Source organism: Dioscorea cayenensis, unplaced genomic scaffold (assembly GCF_009730915.1).
Source record: "Dioscorea cayenensis subsp. rotundata cultivar TDr96_F1 unplaced genomic scaffold, TDr96_F1_v2_PseudoChromosome.rev07_lg8_w22 25.fasta BLBR01001842.1, whole genome shotgun sequence".
NCBI classification, from domain to species: domain Eukaryota; kingdom Viridiplantae; phylum Streptophyta; class Magnoliopsida; order Dioscoreales; family Dioscoreaceae; genus Dioscorea; species Dioscorea cayenensis.
In genome coordinates this window covers 16991-37166 of record NW_024088233.1, presented here as the reverse complement: position 1 = coordinate 37166, position 20176 = coordinate 16991, and the positions used below count along the sequence as shown (strand labels likewise).

The 20176-nt window shown below is 37.3% G+C and overlaps 1 protein-coding gene and 1 non-coding gene across 2 annotated transcripts; both read left to right on the top strand.

The window, feature by feature from the left end:
* Positions 1 to 7838: 7838 nt before the first annotated feature.
* On the top strand, positions 7839 to 8575 carry LOC120257072. Its single transcript, XM_039264697.1, has 2 exons — positions 7839 to 8177; positions 8279 to 8575. Exons 1-2 carry the CDS (start codon positions 7839 to 7841, stop codon positions 8573 to 8575), a joined length of 636 nt encoding a protein of 211 aa, XP_039120631.1.
* A 9343-nt stretch (positions 8576 to 17918) lies between these two features.
* LOC120257074 lies at positions 17919 to 18025 on the top strand. The gene has a single exon (XR_005535507.1). It is a non-coding gene; the product is annotated as a small nucleolar RNA R71 (small nucleolar RNA).
* The last annotated feature ends 2151 nt before the right edge of the window (positions 18026 to 20176 follow it).

Sequence of the window (20176 nt, the reverse complement as noted above, 5' to 3'; positions counted from 1 at the left end):
GCTATAGTAACTCACCTCGGCCGAGAAGCATGCCTGTGCTTACCCTGGAAGAGTTGCAAACGACTTCTTCTGATGTTGATTTCACTCTAAAACTTGTTCTAATGTCTTGAGACTTGTTAATCTACATAGAAACACAATTATACCAAAAGTAGCATCGCTATATATGAATTAAGTGCTAAAAGACAAGCAAAACACATATAAGAGGTATGTAAAATATCGATATGAAATGCACTCATCAAAAACATAGAATCCTGTGTTTGGTCCAAGTAAATGAAAAGATTATGCAATAAAAAATTAGATACTAGAAGTAGAAATGTAGAAATGCATAACATAAAAAAATAGATACTAGAAGTAGAAATGCAGAAAAAAAAGAAAAAGGGAATTTTGAACATGAACATAAGCTTGACTCCATTCCAGTCTTCTTTAAGTGTTCTGTCCTTCACGGCCAACGTTGGACTCCTATTTAAAACATTGACAACCCAATTTATTGCTTCTAGCTAAAACATTTTGGGCACATTCTTTTCAGATAGCATACTACAAACCAAATTCATGATGGTACGGTTTTTTCGTTCTGCGACGTCATTTTGTTGAGGCAAATATCGAGCTATTAGTTGTCTTTGTATTCCATGTTCATCATAGAAATTATTGAATTCTAGGGATATAAATTCTCCACCATGATCTGTATGCAAACCTTTGAGAGACAAGTCTATTGCTATTTAATGTTGGCTGTTGATTCTCTGATGTGAATGAACCAGAAAGTTCAGTGATCAATCCGAAACAAACCTAAAGAAAACACAGAGAAAGCACAATCAAGAAAAAAAACACAAAAGAGTAGACACAGATTTCATTCATTCTACTTCTCACCCTTTCTTACAGCCATATATATATAAAGTTACCCCCTGAAAAGACCATAATACCCATAACTTAACACAGAACACCCACTAACATGCCTCGAACTTATACCAAATCTAAAGATACGATCCAGCCATCTCCTCCATCCATTTCTCTCACTCTCTTTCATTCACAATTCAACTAACCAAACAGTATCAAACTTCAGAAACTACAAAGATACATCAACAGAAACCACAAGCACATATATATACACACATCTTCAGCTTCAGCTCACTGACAATAGCAACACCTTCAATCTCTGATCTCCACCTCTAACTACATTCCAACAACAACATCTTCAATCATGCAACATTGGCTTTATTGGTCCACAGATATCGGCATGTATAAGTTGCAAGATTTATGAAGCTCTCCAAGAGCTTTTTATTGGAAATAAATCTCGTTGTTGTTTCCCCACAAGACAGTTCTTGCATAACTTCGAAGGACACTTTAGTAATGGCAAACCTATTGCTGAAAATCTATAGCCAGATTTATTGATGTTGCAGGCTGCTCATATTAGTATTACTCAGTTATATATATATATTTCTTGATGTTGAATAATTGGGAAGAGCCGTACATTAAATATTTTTCTGTATTAGAAGTTTATTATTCAATTAGGTTCTATGAGGCTCTCACAATTAGATAATTTGGGTTGATGTCTAAGCAACGAATAAGCATGAAAATAGCTTGCACTAGACAATGCCTTTAATCAAACTTCAAATACATAAACACAAAGTTGGAGACAGAAGTTCTACATTTTACTCTGGAGAATATGTTCTCTTAATTAATTTTAAGATAATTTTTAGAGAAATTAATAGCCACACATTTGTTAATTTAAAAAATAAAATTTGATATATATAAGCACAGGATTCCCATATTATCAACTTAAACTTTTGTATTGAATCAGGCCCTAAACAATACGTTGTGTTATGCTTAATTTGAAAAATAACATTTTTTGATTAAATTGGACCCAAATAATATGTTTGATTTGCCTTTGATAACAATTTACTTTGCTTATTATGCTGATCATTTGTATGGCATTCTATTTCAATTTTTAAGAGATGTTTTTCTTTGTCAAAAATATCTTGGTGCAGAATGTGGTGAGAAAGAAAGCTGTTACAGTTGATACGAATTTTCAATCTTTCAAAAACTTTGATGTTGTCCAAAATTATTCTGACCATTACTTCAAAAACAACCTCTCCACTAAATGAGATCCCAAGGTTGGGTCTGCAAGGTGGGGGGTTTTTTTTTTTTTTATAATTTGTTCTTTAATTTTATCTTTTTTGTATTTTTCATTTTTTTATGACTTACAAATTGGAGATATCAAAGGAATGGATTAAGAAAATCCAGGATAAGTGGAGGATTTTGGAGACTTGTTTAACAGGTTTGTTTTCTTTATTTTCTAACTTATTAGTAACTGTAAATTTAGCATCTTAGCTGTTCTTAATGTGTTCTACTTTTACGTTTTATGTGCCACATTGTAGGGTATGAAAATTCCATGATATTTGCTCCACATTTTTTTTACTTTATTTTCATTAACAGCAAATTTTATCAACATTACCTTGTATATGAATGAATGAATGAATGAATAAATTCATGGCTTCTTACTATATAAATGCGAATAACTGCAGAGGTAATTTGACTTCTTATGTGTAATTTTTTCAAGTTATATCTTCTTATTTTCTTTTAAGAGTTTAAAGCATAATACTAATGTAATATATTAGATTTAAGTTGGAGTACTTCTTTTCACTCTATTGGATAAATACAATATCTACATCTGAGAGTATGACAATTTCGTAATTTTAGTCTCTAAACTATAAAATTTTTCCCTCTATTGGATGACTACAATATCTAAAATCTCCAAATATGACAATTTGGCAATTTTAGTCTCTAAACTATAATTTTTTTTTTTCACTCTATTCGATAAATTCAATATCTACATCTCGAAGTATAACATGTAGATGACACATTTTGTGCGATGGAAATCCCTAATTTCACATCATTAATGCAAAGAACATAATAAATGTAATGTGTATAATACTGTATTACCAAGTGACAAGAAGACGAGTTCTGAAACTGGAAGGGCACATTGTCTTTTATTTCTTCTAGATATGCCCTTTACAAAACCCTAAGATAATCAAATCATTTCCTTCACTTCAACTATCTACAGATACAATATTTGTACAGGTTTACGAAGATCGAATGGACCTTCTCAGGGCTATGATCATAGGACCAAAAGGAACTCCATACCATGACGCTCTTTTTTTCTTCGACTTCAATTTCCTTGCAAACTATCCAAGATCACCTCCGGTACCCAACTGCATCATCATTTCTCTTTGCTATGGAAAATCGATGTCATAATAACATGAATTCTTCTCTACTCTTCTATGCAGGTTGCTTATCACTACTATCGCGGATATTGGTTGAATATAAATCTGTATAATGATGCACTGTTTGCATTAGCCTCTTGAACATGGCGCAAGGCGAAAAATCTGAAAGATGGAATCCATCAATGTCTACAATGCTTCAAGTGTTGGTCTCAATACAAGCTTTAATTCTCAATGAAGAACCATATATACTTAAATATGGCTGGTCATTCTATTAGTACTCCTGAAGGTCAAAAACTGTCACTAGAATACAATGAAGAAAAATTTCTCGAATCCTGCCAAACAATGTTGATCTGTATAAGAAGACCTCCATTGGTAAGTCTCCATTTTTTTTTTATATCATATAATGAGAAATCTAGATTTATATATTCAAGTGTGAGATATTTTTTTATTAATCTGATTGATTTTTTTTCCAGCATTTTAAAGACTTTGTTTATGGTCATTTTTGCAAACATGGGAACAATATTTTGAAGGCATGCAATGCTTATATGAATGGTGTTAAAGTTGGAACTAATATGAAGAAGGAAATGAACCAATTCTCGTACTACCAGTGTTCACTGACTCACTGAAGAAGCTAATTCAGTCTCTTTCAGAAGCTTTTCAAGCCCAAAGGAAGTGATTATTGTGCTTAATATTAAACTTTCTTTGCTTAGTAGTTTATAGATATAATTTGTGTATATTATTTGATTAATTTTTTTTTTAATAGTTTTAGCATTCCTTACTTGATTCTTTAACTTGTAATATTAATAAATGTTTAGTTACTTGTTCCTAGCCTTTGCCTTTGTTAGCTTGTGGCTTTTTAGACTATTTGTTGTTCGTCTTTAAATATTTGATTTAATTTTATGAATTAAAAAGTATTTTATGGTAATTTCGACCCATGTTGAACCATCAAAAACTGTTTTAGGAGTTGATAAATAAAATACAATTACATATATAAAAAGGAACAATCAGTTTTCTTTTGAGTTCTCAAAAATTTTAATTAAGTTTTTGGTCTTGTAATCACCAACCATAGATTTACAACAAAATATGCAAAGATAAAGCCATTAACTTAGCATGATTTATCTTATAAATTATTTTTAAAAAAAATTAAAATATATATCTTAGACTGTTGAAAATAAATATAATATATATATATATATTTATTTAAGAAAAATAAATAAACCACTAAATTTATTAAGAAAATGAAAGAAGTATGAAAACAAAATAGTGAATGGGTTGACCCAGGGTTGAATTCTTGGGTCGGTAGTACTATAATAGTATTATGCATATATTGCAGCCACTGTATACATACTGTACAAGTACTGTTCATTCAATGTTTATGGGTCCCCCTGTAGGAGGATGTCATTTTCCTCCCCTCCAGGGTTGCAAAGCAAAGGGGATTTATTAACTTGGTTTGGTTCCTGAAATATCTTCTGGGCGTGCATATGATAGAAATTTAATTGCCCCATGTGATGTTTGGCCAAGTTAATAAATCTCTAGGGGGTCGTTAAGCTCATCGTGAATCGATGCACTCCAGTACTCAGGGTCCCGTCCCTTGACACCCGATTGTGGGGCACTTGTCACCTTTGTCAGAAAAACAAAAACAAAAACAAAATAGAGAAGCTAAAACAAAAAAGGAAAGAAAACAAAAAAGAAACAAGAACATCACAAAAAGTAAACAAACATGATAATCACTAGAGGTGAAGTACAAACATACTGAGAAAAAAGTATGAAATAGAAGAATACTGAAGAAGGTAGGACACAGTGAGTCGGCAATGTGCACCTTGAGGTAACATGGGAACAACTCAATTGCTGAAAAGAAGAGCCATTTATCAAGGTGCAAGAGAGTTGGGTTGTCTTCAATACCGGTGGCCAAGAAATCCAGTGAGTATTTAAGAACAAAAAAAGTTTTGCTTGAAAATTGTTGTTATTATGGGTCCCGAGCAGCGGAAATTCACTGATTAAAAATCTAACAATTGACAATTAAAATCATTGATTCAATGCAAGAAAAAAAATCTAAAAAACAATTAAAGTTAACGCAAAATTCAAATACATACTAAAAACCTACTCAACACTTCAATTCTTCTATAATATTATTCATAAATTGTTTTGAAGTAAATTATTCATAAATTGTTTAGTGGAGACTGATTATATTATGCTCAAATATTGTTAATTAACAAAACAATAGAACCCGACTTGGAACAAAAAATAATTTCAAAATTACAAACTAAACATTAATTTACTTAATTTTCAAGAATCACTTGAAAGAAAACTAAATAAATCCAAAAAATAAAAAAGAATATATATAAATATATATACATACATATATATATATATATGCAACATTCAACTTTATAATAATTGAGACAGATGGAAATCAATTGCACTTAATTCTTCTAGCTCTAAAATTTATTGTAAGAGACTAAATTTTGTCGTTGATTGAGGCATGCAACCTTGACAAATAATCATATTTGTCTTAATTTTTCAGACATATTAGAACAGTTGCAATGCAATACCACTCAAATATGCATAAAATTACTGTTTACATACAATAGAAAGTACAATTTGTTCTCTCATTCTATAAATAAAATATAGATTTACCAAAGATGCACACCTTAATTAAATCGAGCTATATTCTATAAATGGAATGCAAAAAAACTTCCATGTTATATATAGTTATGCAATTTAATTTCTTCTTACCAGATCTCTATTAGCAGTCAAAGAATAATCAGAATCATTGACGTACGACTTCTCATTGAAAGTCAGAGCGGAGCTTGGATGGAGGCAATAACTTGAAGCATTGCAAATATTGATGGGTTCCATTTATCATATTTTTTTTTACCAAACCATGGATTCAAAAGGCGAAGATAGATTCTGCTACCTTCAAGAAGATTTTGATTTAATTCATATCCTTGAGAGTGGAAATAAGCTTTCTGCATGGAAGAGTGAAAAAAGTTCATGTTATTTGCCGTCAATAGCAAAAATAAATACTTATGCATTTTTGTACATGGAGATAAATTTTGATGGTTTCTTGGGAAACAAAGTAAAAAAAGAAAGAAAGATTAGTAGTGGGTAGAAATCAAGGAATTCCATGACAGTGCTAGTTAGGGGGGAAATTCCATGAAAATTTAGCTCATACAAGACTGTTTCAAACCTTGTCTATTCCTAATGGTGTTCAGGAAGAAATTTCTATGGATTTAAAGGAGGATTTACGAATGGTACAAAGGAAAATGTTATATTACTGGTGATTCATAGCTGAATAAGTTCACATATTTTATAGCTCTGTCGTATTAGTATAACAGTGGTGGCGAATACCCTATCAAGTATTCTTAGATAATGTGTTTATATTACATGGAATTTCTAAAGCCATTGAAGTGTCAGAGGTCTTATGTCTTGAGTAAGTTTTGGTAAGAGTTTTTCAAAACTAAAGGTGTTGACTTATAGCACTCTGCATCCTCCTATCATCTACAATTAAATATATCACAGTTAGCGTTATTTAGTTAATAAATGTCTTAAGTATTTTCTCAAAACATTCAGTGGGGAACCCAAAGAATTAAGAATTAATGGTTTAAGTGGTTACCATTAGTTAAATGGTGCGATAAACTTCATGTCAATATTTAACCATTAAAACCAGGACCTATAATGTAATGTACTACTACAACATCGATCGCTCTTTCAAGTGCTACACGCTAGAGTGAGTTTGGTTTTTGATAGTATGAATGGGAGCTTGATAGTATGGACAACATTTTGAAGGATGTCAAAGGGAAGTTAGCTCCAGCTCATAATAGAATAAAACTAATCACTAGTAGGAAAAGAATTTCTATGGGGTTTCTGAAAGCTGGTTATATAACAAATTGTAGTCATATAGACAAACCTTGATACGACAAAGAGCACCAACTATTGTAGATATTAATCTAAGTGCGAGTTTTGGTTAGACAGGTTGGCTTTCCTTGGTCATATGGTAACAAAGAATGGAATTTCTATTGAACCCCAAGAAGATAGAAGCAATTGTTGAGTAAAAGAGGCCTACTAGTGTGATGGAAGTTCACAGTTTTTTGGGATTAGCCGGTTAATATAGATGGTTTGTGGAAGATTTTCAATGTTAGCAGTACCATTAACAAGACTCACCAAGAAAGGAGCAAGCTTTCAATGGCCTAATCTGTGTGAACATAGTTTCCAAGAGTTGAAATGCCAATTGGTATATGCAAATATTCTCATACTTTCATCTCATGGTGGAAGGCTTACCATTTATAGTGATAGTTGCAAAATTGGTTTAGAGTGTGTATTGATGCAGAATGGGCATGTGGTGGCTTATGCTTCTAAACAGTTAAAGCTGTTTGAGGAGAATTACCCCACTCATGACTTTGAGCTAGCTGCAATGATTTTTGCACTGAAAATTTGACAACATTTCTTGTATGGTGAGGTTGGTGAAGTGTTTATAGATTACAAGAGCCTTAAGTATATTTTCACTCAGAAGGAGGTAAACATGTGACAGATGAGATGGTTGGAGTTATTAGAAGGTTATGATTTGATTATAGTTATCATCCTAACAAGGCAAAAGTGGAGGTTGATGCACTTAGCAGGATGTCTTTCAATAGTCTAGCTACATTAATCACTTCCCAAAGACCTATCCTGGATGATTTAAGAAGAATGGAGCTACAAGTATTCTTGCAAGGTAGTGGCTTTTCTTTGGCAAGTTTAGTGGTGCAGCCTACTCTTTTGGAAAGACTCAAAGCAACACAAGAAGAAGATAGTTATTTTCAAAAGATTCGGCAAGAAGTAGAAGCTGGCACCCAAGTTCAGTTCAGAGTTCATGAGGATGATTTAGTAAGGTTTGGGGTTGGGTTTGTGTTCCAGATGATTCAAAGTAGAAGAAGGAGATTATGGAGGAAGCTTACTACTCAAGCTATTCAGTGCATCTTGGCATCTCCAAAATTTGCAAGGACTTAAAGAGTACCTTTTGGTGGAATAATATGAAGCAGGAGATTGCTTAATTTGTTGCATGGTGTTTAATCTGTCAACAGGTGAAGGTAGACCACCAGAGGCCGGCGAGACTTCTCAAACCACTTCCTATTCCTGAGTGGAAGTGGGACAATATTGCTATGGGCTTTGTGTCTGGGTTTCCTAGAATCAGTAAGGGTCTTCACACTGTATGGGTGGTGGTGGACAAGCTATCCAAATTTGCTCATTTCTTGACTATTAAGACTATTACATCTTCGGAAAAGCTCGCAGAGTTGTATTTTGATAAGATCATGTGGCTTTATGGCATACTGGTGATGATTGTGTTATATAGGGATTCCAAGTTTGTGGCATACTGCTAGAGGATTTTGAACAAGGCCTTGGGAACCAAACAGACAATCAACACAACCTTTCACGCAAAAGCTGATGGGCAGTCTGAGAGACGATTCAAATTCTAGAGGATATGTTTTGAGCTTGTATGCTTGACTTCAAGGGTTCCTAGGATTGAGACTTGCCTTTAAAAGAGTTTGCTTATAATATTAGGAGAGTATCCAGATGGCTACCTATGAGGCACTGTATGGCAGGAGATGCAGTTGCCTATTTGTTGGGATGATGTAGGAGAGAGAGATTGCTAGGGCCAGGAATTGTGTGGTTGACAGTAGAAAAGGTCTGTTTGATCAAAGATTGTTTGAGAGAAGCTCAAAATAGGTAGAAGAGTTATGCATATAATAGAAGAAGAAGCTTGAAGTTTGAGGTTAGAGATCATGTGTTCCTAAGGGTAGCTACCACCAAAGGAGATATCCATTTTGGTGTTAGAGGCAAGCTTAGCCCTCAGTATATTAGTCCTTTTGAGATCTTGTAGGGCATTGGTGATGTGGCATATCATCTTGCATTACTACCATCTTTTTCTTAGGTGCATAATGTGTTTCATGTTTCTATGTTGAAGAAGTATATTGCAAATCCTGATCATGTGATCTAGTTAACTGACTTTGAGTTTAATAATGATTAGAATATGAGGAGCATCCTGTGAAAATTGTGGACTTTAAGAAGCAAGCACTGAGAAAATGGAGAATCACTCAAAACGTGAAGTCACTTGGGAGTAAGAGAGCTAAGAAATTGTCAATATATATTCCACACATAAAAAGAAAGATAAGAAAGTGACATGTTATCCCCTCAAAAAGATCAACAACTGTAGCTCTAAAAGACCAAAAAATATAATCTGAATCCATGAAAGAACCATCAAATGTGTCTTGTAAAAGCCCGGCAACAATAATAGTGGCATTAGTACCAATTTTCGCCAACAACACTATTGTTTCCACACAATGCTCCAAATATGGACCACGACTTGCCCTAACTAAAAAACTATAACAAAAAACAAGCCTTCATCCAAATTTTGAAAACCAAAATCAAAACTTGAACAATTGAGCATTGCAAAGATGAAGTTTTTATTTCTAATTTACTCTTCAGGTCCATCACAACTGTAACATCTGGGACAGACCTATTTATAGGAGCATATCTCTTAGGATACAAATCTAATAAATTCAAAATTTTGCAGGTAGGAAGCTATAAAAATAAACCACCATTCTCTAGTTTTAAACTTTTCCAAATTATATCTCTATAGTCTTTGAGTTTGGGGTAGAATATTAGCCAGCTCAATGTTGAAACCCTGAGAGTCCCAATCCCTATACTTTGATATGTAACCAAACATGAGTTTAACTCTAATCATTTTTTTTCCTTTTTTTTTTTCTCATATTACAATTCTTCAAAAGCCCAAAAATTTCCAAATGAATCATCCAAAATTTTCACAATCATCCAACCAACAATAGTTATCCAAAAGAGACTAAAACCTCAAATACTTCTAAAGATGCCATGCACAAATATAAATATATTAACAGATGAGATTTTGGGGCGGTCATTAGGCATATTTAAACTCAAAGTAGTTAAGAAACATACTTTCCTCAATCCTACATTGAAACTACCAAATCAACATAATCTCTAGTAGCTTTCTAAGGGTAATAAACTATGGCCATATTTCAGAATAGGTACCGAACTTCAATTTGTTTCTTTTATGGGTACCACACTTTAATTCCATTTTAACATGAGGGTATCCATCATTTTTCGGTGAAAAATTGTCGACATGGACACCAGAAAGACGACGTGGTGAGGCTTTGATAGGTTAGATGTTCACATGGAGTTGCCAGTTGTTATTTTTAATCCATCTCACAACATTTAATCCACATCACCCACCACATCATCATCCCTCTCTTCTCTTGGTTCTTCTTCTTCTTCTTCTTCTTCTTATAGTTTTCTTCTGGTCCACATCACTCACCATAGTTTAGTACCTTTTCAAGATTATTATGCTATTCTTGGCCTTGAGACCAAACAAATAAGATGGCATACAATGTAGAAGATGTTTCTTGAAAAAGTTTAGGACATTCTTAGTCTTTAACAAATGGATCATATTTTCAGTGTTTAGAACAATAAATGAATTCATGGACCCAACTAAAAATAAATAAAAAAAACTTGAATTGACTTACAAAAGATATAACCTCATGCACAAGTAAAATTACAGGTTCATAGTTCAATTCTCCTACATTGGGACTAGAAAAAAATTAGTTCAGCTGATAAAATGGATACCTGACACACCCCTTGCGTGTGACCCGCAAGTGTACAGGTTTGTCGAAGTAATAATACCCCAGTGAGTGGCTAGTCAAATCCATAGGGAATAGTGATCGAAAACACAAAGATTGCTACTTAAATAAAGTGAAGATGAATCGATAGTGGTGTGAACAAAATCAATATGAAAAGAACTAAAGAAAATAAGAAAGAGAGGTGCAATAAAATGAGAGGAAAGACAATTGATAGAAAGTGGGGCACTTGGACATTGCTTTCCCTAGGATTATTGCTTCAAGTGCAAAACCAACTATTATGTCTCCTAACTGATGCTTAATGAGTTGTGGAAATCCTAAAATACACGGTCTCAAACCTAAGTTCAACCGTGACTAACTCTACACTATGCCCCGATGGAGAAATCAATCAGTCTCAACACCTCATACTGCGTACAATTGCAAGAAGCTCTAGGGATTCCAAGTGATAAACCCTATTCCGTAATATAGGTCAACCCTTTGGTCCAGGCGATAGACCCCTAATCACAATTAAGCCCCAGCATTAAGGATTACTTCAACGCTTCACTCTGTTGCTCGCACAACTAATCCCCAGCGGAGTTCCTCTCTTAGCACTTCACTCTATTGTGACCGTAAAGAACTCTTGGAACACGGAGGTATGATTAATCACAACGAAGGGGAAAGGGGGCACTTCGCTATCTCTCGACTCACCTTCTCAACCCTCTTAAATCTTGCTTTGTCTAACCCTCATAGTGTGTCACTCACTCACAAGGACTACCAATTTAGGCTCTCAACCTTAGTGTCACCCTAAGGGAGAAATCATTCAACAAGCATTCAAGATTGGAACTCAATTAAAGACATCAATTAAGGAAAGCATAATAGAAGATCAATGAAACAATAACATCCTATGGTTTACAAGTCCAAGTACCCACTAAGGGTTTAGTTCTCCATGGAGCAAGATACAATCAATGATGAAATCAAAAGTGAAAACATGCAATCTATAAGTAAAACCCTCTCGGTATTCGTGTCGATGGTCTTGTGAGTAGCCTCGTCCTCTTCAAAGGTTCTCTTGTCAAGCCTAGGGTACACTTCGCCGGATCTGTGCCAACGAAAACTTCCACAATAAACTCTCTTCCAAAAACCTTGCTAAAGCCCTCTAAACCCTAGCCGCAGGCCTCTCCAAAGTTAGGGAAAAGATGGAGAAAAGATGGAAAGAGGATCCTCAAATCGGGCTAAATCGCGGCTTTATATAGGCTGGAATTGGGAATCCACACAGGCATGGGGAATTTCCACACGGCCGTGTGAATTTGCAGAACTAGGTTTTTCAACGGCCTGTGAACAGTAACTACTACAGTAAATTACTACACCGATTTGCTGCATTACCTGCTACAGTACGCCAAAAAAACACTCCTGAATCCACACTTTTAATTGAGGCAACATAAATGGGCACACGTCTATGCCGTAGATTGTGTCGCTTCTTCAATAAGGGATAACATTGATGAAAATCTTGCTATCATTGCATAAGTCAGAATACGCAAATGTGACTGCCTTTGTGCCTCTCTAAACCATGTAATTTCTTGAGCGCATGGAGGTTGGCAGATATTCACGTATCTTCGAGCACAACTTGTGTCTTCACGTTTGTTCACTCCAAGATTCCATCAACAAAGTGCAATCGCAATCTACTTTGGCTTCCTTCCTCTATATTTGGCTCCACAACCCTACATGCACACAAGTAACATAAATACACATATATTAGCACTAAAATCTAATAAAAGTAATGCTGATCATAAGAAAAGAATATTTCGTATTACTAATACACAAGCTTTTATCAAATCCCAAAACACTTAAGCTTTTGATTGTCCTCAAGCAAAAATAAAAACATTAAAGCATAGAAGAAGGAAAAAATTGAAAGTGCTTGGCCTTAGGTTCACCAAAGCATGCTAGGAGGGCATTCTACAAGTAAGGGAACTTTTAACACTAAATACGAAAAATCAATGCTCTAGCTAAAAACTCGGATGAAAAAGGACAACAACCCGAAGTCGTGTAAGTGTGTGTACATTCAGTCAAGTCAACCCAACATATACTCCTTAAAGTTCTAAGTATAAGTAACTTATTTATCTACAAAACAACATAAAACAAAGAGATGGTAGTAGCTTCACACATCCTCTAAGGTAGCCCTTTCCTAAGCGGCCACTAAGGTGGCTTTCACACTTTCGATGTGGTAGCTCTTTTTACCAGGGTGGTAGCTTTCACTCATCCCATGAGATAGATCTTTCTGTCATTAGGCCATAACTAGTATCCGACTTATGAGAGTAGCTTCATACTTCATAGGTGGTAGCTCTTTCCATCCCAAATACACAACTTAAAACAAGTATTTTTCTCATTTCATTTCTTTTTTAGCAAAATTAACACAAGAAGACAAAACTAACTAATCCCTTAAACATCGAACTTGAGTTTCCAAAAGGGTTTAATGAGTGAGTAGTGCAACAATTGCCAATCAGATGAACCGCCATTAGAAATTCAAGTAAAAACTAGAGCATGAGAGCATTCAATGTTAAAATTTTTTCTAAACTTAAGAATACAATCATTGCAACTAAGATGAACCGCCATTGGCTACGTGAGCATGTGTTTCAGTCAAAACTTGTGTAATGAACATGTGTAATGTGAACTCCCCCCACACTTAAGATGTACATTGCCTTAAATATATGCAAGCAAGCACAATAAGATAAAAATCAATCAAAAGCATGTGTGGAAGTGGGCAATTGAAACAATACTCCCCAGAACTCTGAATGGTATGTTTAATGGAGCTATATTCATTGAGAGTTGAGTACCAATGGGTTGTGTAGCACACACGGCCATAAGACCGTGTCCATGACTAATTCTCAAATTCCATACTCACAAGACCATCTGCACGTATACACAAGGAGGTTCAATGAAGCTCAACAAAAACAAAAATAACTTGAGTATATAAAGATAAGGCAATGAAATACAACTCGAAACAAAAATAAACGATAAACTCAGAAGGAAGATCCTTTCTGAGTGATACAAGTCCAAAATAAAATACGGAAATGAAATACAAAAAATAAGAAACTAAAAGAAAAGTAAAGACACATCAAGAATCAGTGTCATGCCCGGTCATCTCTGCTATTGCTGGTGGTGATAATATTGATGCTGGTGGATCAATCGGTGCCTGAACTAGTGATGGTGGTGCTATGGATGCCTGAGGGGTCCTCGGTTGCATGATGAATGGTGAGGCCACATCTCTCTCAAGTAGCTGCTGTAGAATATCCAGACGTGCCATCACCTCAGTGTGGTTCATGGCCTATAGCGCACGAACCTCAGCTAAACCACTCTGGAGCACCCCTACAACACTCTTGAGCCTCTCAAATTGATCATGGGCTCGAATAAGAGAGAATATCCAAACTGGTGGAGGCTCCTGGGCTGTAGGGGGTACCTCTGCTTGTGCCTGCTCAAGCTGGGGCTCCTGTGCCGTCTGAGACCCCTCTACTCTGTCTCCCTTGGCCTCGACTGACTTCGGTGGGGACATCTTTAGTACATATACCCCATCTCTATATCTCCTAATCATGCCCATCATAGCAGACCCATCCTGATGATGAGTCTGGTGATGTACTGGTAGGAGAAGAGAACACCGATCCTGGTATACTGTCCCTAGTATCTCAAATACTCAGCCATGATGTGCCCCAAATGTAACGGCTTGCTCTGTACCATGGAGTATAAGTATAGAAGCTCCTATTTGCTCAAAACTCCGGTACTGTCGTCGCGGCCGTTCACGGACCAACTCAGGATGGCGTGAATGTATCTGTAGCTTACCGGCTACTTTCTTAGTCCTTGGTGCCATACTTGCAAGTATTGAAAAGAAAATCGATCAAATAAACTCACAAAACAATACTACAGGAATCCACACGGTCATGTGGATCCACGGGGTGTGAAAACCGCAAGGCCACAAGCTAAAAAATCCAAAAATACACCCTAAAATCATTTCTAAATTCATTCTAAACATACACCAACCATATAATCATAGAAACAAAGCACATATACCAGGTTAATTGAAAGAAATCAAGGTTTGGCAAAGAAAAGAGAGAACAAGGGTTTACCGACGAAATAGAGAATGAAAACTTGAAATTGGTCGGAAACTCGAGTAAAATCCCTCTAAAACGACGGTGCAAAGTCGGGAGAGTGCAAAGGATGCATTCTCAAAGTGTTTGGGATTGAGAAGCTGAAGAAACGCGAAGAGATTTTAAAGAAAATTTGTTCCTCTTGGTGTTCTGTACATCCACACGGGCGTGTGGAAATTACCCACACCCGTGTGACTCCATAGGGGAGCTTCACAGGGCACCCACACGCCCCTGTGTGCTCTCAGGATAGTACACTTTGTCTTTGAACGCATCCATACGGGCGTGTAAAAATTCCCCATGCCCGTGTGCCCAACCCACAGGGGTACCCACACGCCCCTGTGGTTTCTCTGTCCACACGAGAAATTTATCTAAGTGTTTCACACGCCTGTGTGGAAATTTCACATCGGCGTGGATCTTCACAGGGCCCCTCACAGGGGCATTCAGACATCCCTGTGTCTTCTCGGGATGGTGAGGTCTTCTCTGCAAGAAATCACACGGGCGTGTGGAAATTACCCACGCCCGTGTGTAATGCCCAAGGGCAGACACACGCCCCTATGTCTTCTCGGGATAGAATTCTGAACCTCTGCAGAGAAACACACACCCATGTGGAAATTCCACATGGGCGTGTGACTATTAAAAGGTAATTCACAGGGGCAGACACACGCCCCTGTGTCCTCTCATGATGAGCTCTGAATGAAAGCACACGCCCGTGTGTTTTCTCTGGATGGCTTAGAAAAATTTGCAGCCTCTACTGAAAATTTCTGAACATCTATACATACTCAGAGCCTGCCTCTACAATGCAACATTAACCAGAGAATCATGAGAAACATGCTTAAACGACTAAGAAACTTCACCAGTCACAATTATGCACACGAAAATACCAAATATCCACGAGAAAAAACACATCAATTTGCATGTAAAAATCAAGACAGCAACACTCAAACCCTTATTCATGCAAGTACTAAACTAAAAACTAGAAAAATAATAAAGACTTGGGTTACCTCCCAAGAAGCGCTTATTTAATGTCACTAAGTTTGACGTACCTCTTCTTAACTCACGGGGCTTATAGATGAAGGTTTCCCTCTTACCCATAATTTGAAAGCATGGTGAACATAATCTTTTGAGGGCAGAGGAGGAGTTATTGAGCATGTTACCACATGGGGATTGGTCACCCTTACTCAGTTCTTGTACATCCCCATTAGCCTTGGGGCGTTTCTTGTGGCATCTCCTTGCTCGCTTCATCTTTCGAAGCACCTTCTTCACGATCCCCAAGGTAGATGGTAACTTTTTCTCTAGACCAAGCATCAAGGCTTATTCATTTTCCACTCCTCGGTCTAGCACCCTTTTATATGGGTCCAGATTCATCATTTCCTGCACATATTCATCTATTAGTTCATCGGTAGTGTCAAGAAAGTAAAGAGTATCATCAAAGTGAAGAGAATGTCACATGGCTTTGGTGAGGCGGTATCGTCGCCAACCCTTAGTGTCAACTCCCCGCCGTCTATGTCGATAAGAGCCTTGGAAGTGCGCAAGAATGACCTCTCAAATATCAAAGGAACATCTACATCCTCGTCGACATCCAACACCACAAAGTCCACAGGAAATATGTACTTGTCAACCTTCACAAGTACATATTCGATAATGCCCCTCGGATGTCTAACCATTCAGTAAGCCAATTGAAGGTCATCCGAGTGGGCTTAGGCTCTCCCAAGCCTAACTTCTGAAAGAATGAGTACGGCATGACATTGATACTAGCCCCTGAATCCGCCAATGCCATCTCTTCACCCATATTACCAATGTTGCACGGAATAACAAAGCTTCCAGGGTCTTTCTTCTTGTTCGTCATATTCTTTTGCAACATCGCCGAACAAGAGGCATCTAAGATCACCGATGCACTCTCCTCCAACTTCCTCTTGTTGGTCAAAAGATCCTTCAAAAACTTTGCATACAGAGGCATTTGGGACAACGCCTCTACAAAAGGAATATTGATGTGCAATTGCTTGAATAGACCCAACAATTTCTTGTATTGTTCATCATTTTGGTCGTTCTTCAACCTTGAAAGATAAGGGTTTCTTGGCTTGTAAGGTGGGGGTGCCACCTCCTTTCCTTTAGTTCTTTCCTCAACCTCCACGACCTCAGGTTCTTCAACATTGGTCTTCTCACTCGGAAGCCTACCCTCAACCTCACAACCACTTCTCAAAGTGATTGCCTTCACATGTTCTCTCGGATTGGTTTTGGTGTTGCTAGGTAAACTCCTTTGAGGTCTCTCCGATAGAGACTTCGCAATTTGCCCCACTTGATTCTCTAGATTGTGCAATGAAGCGGTGTGGTTGCGAAGTGTGGCTTCAACTGATTGAAATCTTGTGTTCGACGATGTAATGAACTTGGTCATCCGATTTTCCAAACTTGAATCTTGGTTCTCCATGTTCGGGGCTTGTTGTTGTTGTTGGAAACCGAGTGGTGCCATGGATTTCTGTTACCCTTGATTACTCCATGAAATATTCGGTTGGCTCCTCCAACCCGAATTGTAGGTGTTGTTATATGGATTGCCTTGATTTCTCATCGCTTTACCCACAAAATCCACTTGCTCTACAGAGGATGTACCACCAATAGAATTAGGGCAATCTAATGGAGCATGGCCTCCTCCACATCCATTACAATTTGTCACAGCAGCCAATATAGGAGAAGTTAGAGTATCTAACTTCTTGCTCAATGACTCCACTTAGACCGCCAACGATGTAACCGGATTAATCTCATGGAGGCCGGCCATTTTCTTCTTCTCCATTGCATTCCATTAGTAGCTATTCAACCCCATTTCTTCAATCAATTGCCGGGCTTCTCCGGGGGTCTTGCTACATAAGGTACCTCCTGCTGCTTCATAAAGTAACTGTCTTGTGCTAGGGTTTAACCCGTTGTAAAAAGTCTGAATAATCATCCACTCGGGGAACCTATGTTGATGACATTTCCGCAGGAGCTCCTTGAACCTCTCCCATGTCTCAAATAGAGACTCCAATTCTGTTTGCACGAAGAAGGATTTTTCATTCCTAAGCTTTGCAGATTTTTCGGGAGGAAAATATCGGGCAAGAAAAGCTTCTACCATCTCCTCCCATGTAGTAATCGATGCTCTAGGTAATGAATGTAGCCATTTCTTCGCTCTTCCCTTCAAGGAAAATGAGAAGGCTTTCAGCTTGATGGCATCATCAGTAATACCAGTGATCTTGAGCATGTCGCACACTTTCAAGAAATTCTCTATGTCACTATTTGGATCCTCATCGCCCAAACCACTAAACTGTGCGGACTATTGTAACATGTGGATGAATGCCGGCTTTAGCTCAAAATTCTGAGCCATAATCGGTGGCCGCACAATACTAGACTATATGCCCAAAACTAAGGTATGGCATAATCTGTGTGTGTCTTCTGCTGCTCATTCTGTTCTGCCATATTATCTGACCCTTCACCCTCTAACTCAGCTTGATTAGACTGTTCTTGCACAGGTTCTTTCCCCCTTCTATGAATTCTTCGTTCAATGTCCGGATTTCCTTCGAACAATATCAAAGGGTTTCCTCGGGTAATAACCTGGAGCTGCAACCAAAGAAAGAAAAATAGATCAGAACGATGGAAGAAAAGAAGATATGAAATAGAACGAGTGATGAATAGCTAAAACAGCAAAGTGCAAAGTGCTTCTAAAATGCCTACTCCCCGGCAACAGCGCCAAAAACTTGACACACCCTTGCGTGTGACCCGCAAGTACACGGGTTTGTCGAAGTAATAATACCCCGGTGAGTGGGTAGTCGAATCCACAGGGAATAGTGATATGAAACACAAAGATTGCTACTTAATTAAAGTGAAGATGAATCGATAGTGGTGTGAACAAAATCAATATGAAAAGAACTAAAGAAAATAAGAAAGAGAGGTGCAATAAAATGAGAGGAAAGACAATCGATAGAAAGTGGGGCACTCAGACATTGCTCCTCCTAGGATTATTGCTCCAAGTGAAAGACCAACTATTATGTCTCCTAACTGATGCTTAATGAGTTGTGGAAATCCTAAAATACACAGTCCCAAACCTAAGTTCAACTGTGACTAACTCTACACTATGCCCCGGTGGAGAAATCAATCAGTCTCCACACCTTACACTGCGTAATATAGGTCTAACCCTTTGGTCTAGGCGAAAGATCCCTAGTCACAATTAAGCCCCAACACTAAGGATTACTTCAGCGCTTCACTCTGTTGCTCGCGCAACTAAGCTCCAATGAAGTTCCTCTCTTAGCACTTCACTCCATTGTGACCGCAAAAAACTTTTCAAAGGTTCCCTTGTCAAGCCTAGGGTACACCTCTCCTGATCGGTGCCGACGAAAGCTTCCACAATAACTCTCTTATAAAAGAACACGGTGTCGATGGCAGAAGAACCACTCTAAAAACCTTGCCAAGGCCCCTCTAAACCCTAGCTGCATGCCTCTCCAAAGTTGGGGAAAAGATGGAGAAAAGATGGAAAGAGGATCCTCAAATCGGGCTAAATCGCGGCTTTATATAGGCTGGAATTGGGAATCCACACAGGCGTGGGGAATTTCCACACGACCGCAGTGAATTTGCGTAACTAGGTTTTTTTCAATGGCTCGTGAACGAGAATCGCTACTGACAGAAATTACTACAACGATTTCGTTTGCATTACACCTCTACATGACTCCGCCAAAAAAACACTCCTGAATCCACACTTTTAATTGAGGCAACATAAATGGGCACACGTCTATGCCGTAGATTGCGTCGCTTCTTCAATAAAGGATAACATTGACGAAAATCTTGCTATCATTGCATAAGTCAGAATACGCAAATGTGACTGCCTTTGTGCCCCTCCAAACCATGTAATTTCTTGAGCGCATGGAGGTTGGCACATATTCACGTATCTTCGAGCACAACTTGTGTCTTCACGTTTGTTCACTCCAAGATTCCATCAACAAAGTGCAATCGCAATCTACTTTGGCTTCCTTCCTCTATATTTGGCTCCACAACCCTACATGCACACAACTAACACAAATACACATATATTAGCGCTAAAATCTGATAAAAGTAACGCTCATCATAAGAAAAGAATACTTCGTATTACTAATACACAAGCACTTATCAATACCTCATTATTATGCAGCTTTTAACACTCTTCTTGTATTCTTTCTAATATCATAAGTCTTAGAAGAAATTCTCAATT